The sequence below is a fragment of the Enoplosus armatus genome, chromosome 11 (assembly GCF_043641665.1).
Source record: "Enoplosus armatus isolate fEnoArm2 chromosome 11, fEnoArm2.hap1, whole genome shotgun sequence".
Lineage (NCBI taxonomy): Eukaryota > Metazoa > Chordata > Actinopteri > Centrarchiformes > Enoplosidae > Enoplosus > Enoplosus armatus.
This window is the reverse complement of record NC_092190.1, coordinates 16484048-16487397: the sequence shown is the minus strand read 5'-3', so window position 1 is coordinate 16487397 and position 3350 is coordinate 16484048. Positions and strand designations below refer to the sequence as shown.

The window sequence follows — 3350 nt, the reverse complement described above, 5'->3', positions numbered from 1 at the left end:
CATGCTTGTATGGGATTAACACAGAACACTAGCTAAAATGCTTCCATGTGTTTTCATTTTTTTATATATATATATATATATAAATGATTGGTTGATTGCTTTTCTGTAAATTTTATCCATTCAATAATATATGATATCAAATATCAATTAATAAAGCTGAGTTGGTGTTTTAAAGTAAACAACATCGCAGAATCAACCCGAAATTGAAATTAGTTAAAAATATCAACATAATATCTTACGGTAATTGTTTAAAAATGAAAATACTGTTCTGTAATGCTGACTGTAGTTGTGTGTATGCTGTTGACATCACAGGGTGTCCCCAGATGCCCAAAGTTCACAAGCAAAGTTTACCAGATGAAAGCCGATCTGAGGGATGTTTTTAGTGTTTCCTGCTGGTCGCCGTCTTTCCTTTATGAAGACAGCACAGCCAAAGGCGCAGTTATGAACTGATGCTGTGGTCAAACCAAGTCGCTTTCTTTATACGGTTTCGGTCCCGTTAAGAAGGTTCAGCGAGAAGACAACTAAGAGGATATCCTCATTCCTCCCACTCATAATACTAATAATGTTATACCGGTGTGCCTACATGAAAGGCACTTAATTGGCACTGCTGCAGTGGAGCTGCTCAGTGACCATTTCCATCAGCACGCCATTGCATCTTTTTATGTGATGTAATATCACTGTTATTCTCAAACTGCACACTAAATGTTGTATCAAAGGTTTTGAAAAAGGACTGTAAAAGCTGTTATTCTGTTGCGTCCAGCGCAGTTAATCTAGCTATTTTTTGGTAAAATTCCTTAACATCTGAGAAAGACAAACTACTTCTGATTATTTTAGTCTTAAAGGAGAGAATATCTGAGCTTGCATACTAGAGAATAGTCTTTGGTCTTTTTGATTTTCTATCTCAAACTCTGTAGCACTTTAGAAAGACAGAAAATTAAAGCCATACAAAGTATTTCAGATTACTAGCTTCTTGATAAAGAAAACCCATAATAGGAAAAAAGGATTGTGCACGGGGAGGTCCACTGACATTCTTCATGTGATGGGGTTAAGGTGTATACTGTATATGTGCTGTTCTCCTTGTCCGAGCAGTATCTGTCCCTACATATATGTATACTGTAAGGTATCCAAGTCTCTGAAGTCTCTGCTCCGCCACATTTTAGACACTGGCACAGCGCTGGGATGGCGATGAGCATGGGGACGGACAGACTAACTGGCTGTGAAAACTGCTAATGCCCTGCCGTCCGGCAGCCGCCGCTGCCTCACTGCTGCCCAGCACGTCTGAGCAGAGTGACTCCACGGCGTCCAGCCTCTCGATCTGTACCAGGCGGGTCAGGAGGTCAGGGATGCTGTAGCCTGCAGTGCTCACTCTCTCGAAGAGCTGCAGGCCGTCGCTCATGCCGCCGATCTCGTCGCGCTTCAGCCCGAAGCTCTCGGCCAGGTGCCTCCACGTCTTCACCACGGCCGCCTCGCTGCTGTAGGAGGAGCTCAGCATACGGCTGGCCTTCTCCAGACAGTCGAAAGGAAGCTCTGTGGGGCTCAGGCCTGCAGAGGGACGAGAGTGTTACAATTGACTGAGTACACAAACATAGTCAGTTACATCAAGATTTAAATAAAATGTCATATTTGTGCATGTGACGTGGCTGGTGGTTGGTTGGTCCACCACTTTGGTCCAGGCTGAAATGTCTCGACAAGTATTGGATGGATTGCAGTGAAATTTGGCACAAATATTCGGGGTATCCCAATGACTTTGGTGATGCTCTGACTTTTCCTTCAGCGCCACAATAAGGTCAAAATGTAAATGAATCCAATACTTAAGGACTAAATGTTTGCAAAGCTCACCTGTACTTTGTGTTTAGCCCTAATTATCAAATGTTAGTATGAACATGGTAAACATTATACCTTCTAAACATCAACATATTAGCATTGTCATTGTGTCCATGCTAGCATGTGGACATTAGCCTTTAGATGAGAGCACAGTACATCGTCACAGAGCCGCTGGCGTGGCAGTAGACTCTTTTTCTTGTTTGTCCTTTTCTCACCCTCAAATGATGATGCTGTTGGCATTGATTCATACTTTCTTTCAAGGATTTCAGCTAAAATATAGATGAAGTAGTGGGTTGCATTATTTTAAACCCATCCAGTTGCTGTATTCCTGTTTATATTTTGGTCTTTGTTCTATCTTAATCCACTTTGCTGCTGCCATGATGTTTGATTTTATCTGAAAAGATGCCTCTTTAGGCATTAGGGGGAAGTGATTTCTTAAACAAACATATATACATGCACACACCATTACCTCTTAACTAATGTAGTCATAGATTAAGTCTGAATTTTGTTTACTTGTGGAAAAATATGCCTGTGGGGTGAGGTAATAACTTCTTTCCGACTGAGTTTCACTTCCTAAAGCAATTTTCTTGAAAATGACAGTCGATATCATTTCTCACTTCAACACAGTTCATAAAAAGAGTTCATCTTCACCAGAAAGAAGTAAAATGCCCCCACAGTATTGGCGGAAATCAATTCTTGATTACAAGGCTTGGTAAAATGGATGTTTTCGTCTGTGTAAGAGAGACTTACCCTCTGTCACATTGCAGGCTCTGGCATACAGATCCAGGATCTTTTTCCTTCGACTCTGTAGCATCTGTGTGGTAAAATGAATAACAGCACAATGTGATCTCCAGATGAAACTCAAGTGATGATCTGTTCGTAATCATATTCTTTATTCCAGTGACATCTTTAAAAGCTCCATCTCTCCTACCCCTGGGGTTTTATTGTTGTTGTTGATTGCGTTCACACTGCTGATGTGGTTGGTGCTGCCGATGTGATTGGGACTTGGGATGTTATTGGCCTGGCCGGTTGTAATGTTGGGGGTCCCGTTGCAGGCTCTGTCGCGGTCTAAGAGGCCCAGAGAGAGCAGGCAGAGGTCGGGCTTGTTTCCCAGGTTGACGAGGCACAGGTTGGGGTTGTTGGTCTCAGCTGATCCTTGCTTCTCAGATGCCGCCTCCTCATCGCTGTCAATGCTTCGGCTCAACAGCTGCTCGTTCTCTGATGATGCGTCATTTTCACTGCACACACAAGCACGCACATATTTGAACTTATTTACATGTGCACATGCTCTTGGTATCCCATAAAACATTTAAAATGTGTAAGGTCTCCTGCCAGGACTTTGGTGGAGCTCCTTGACAATAACTGGATTCTGGATACCTGTGGGCTTACTGGCAGGTTGTTGTTTTGTTTTGTTTTTTAATTTAAATGCTAAACAGCTCCCCATTAAATGTGCAACGCGAGTACTGTAGATTGTATACTATTTTTCATCACAATGTTTGTTACTCCATGATTCAGTGTTCACACTC

The 3350-nt window shown here is 42.2% G+C and overlaps 1 protein-coding gene across 1 annotated transcript in view; it reads right to left on the bottom strand.

The window, feature by feature from the left end:
- Positions 1–1079: 1079 nt before the first annotated feature.
- Positions 1080–3350, bottom strand: part of edar (ectodysplasin A receptor) — a 32690-nt gene continuing 30419 nt past the window's right edge. The window contains exons 10-12 of the mRNA XM_070914861.1: positions 2756–3062; positions 2575–2638; positions 1080–1542 (exon numbers count right to left, since the gene is read on the bottom strand). Of these exons, the coding sequence (XP_070770962.1) occupies positions 1157–1542; positions 2575–2638; positions 2756–3062 (757 nt within the window). The 3' untranslated portion in view covers positions 1080–1156. The remainder of the gene's footprint in view (positions 1543–2574; positions 2639–2755; positions 3063–3350) is intronic.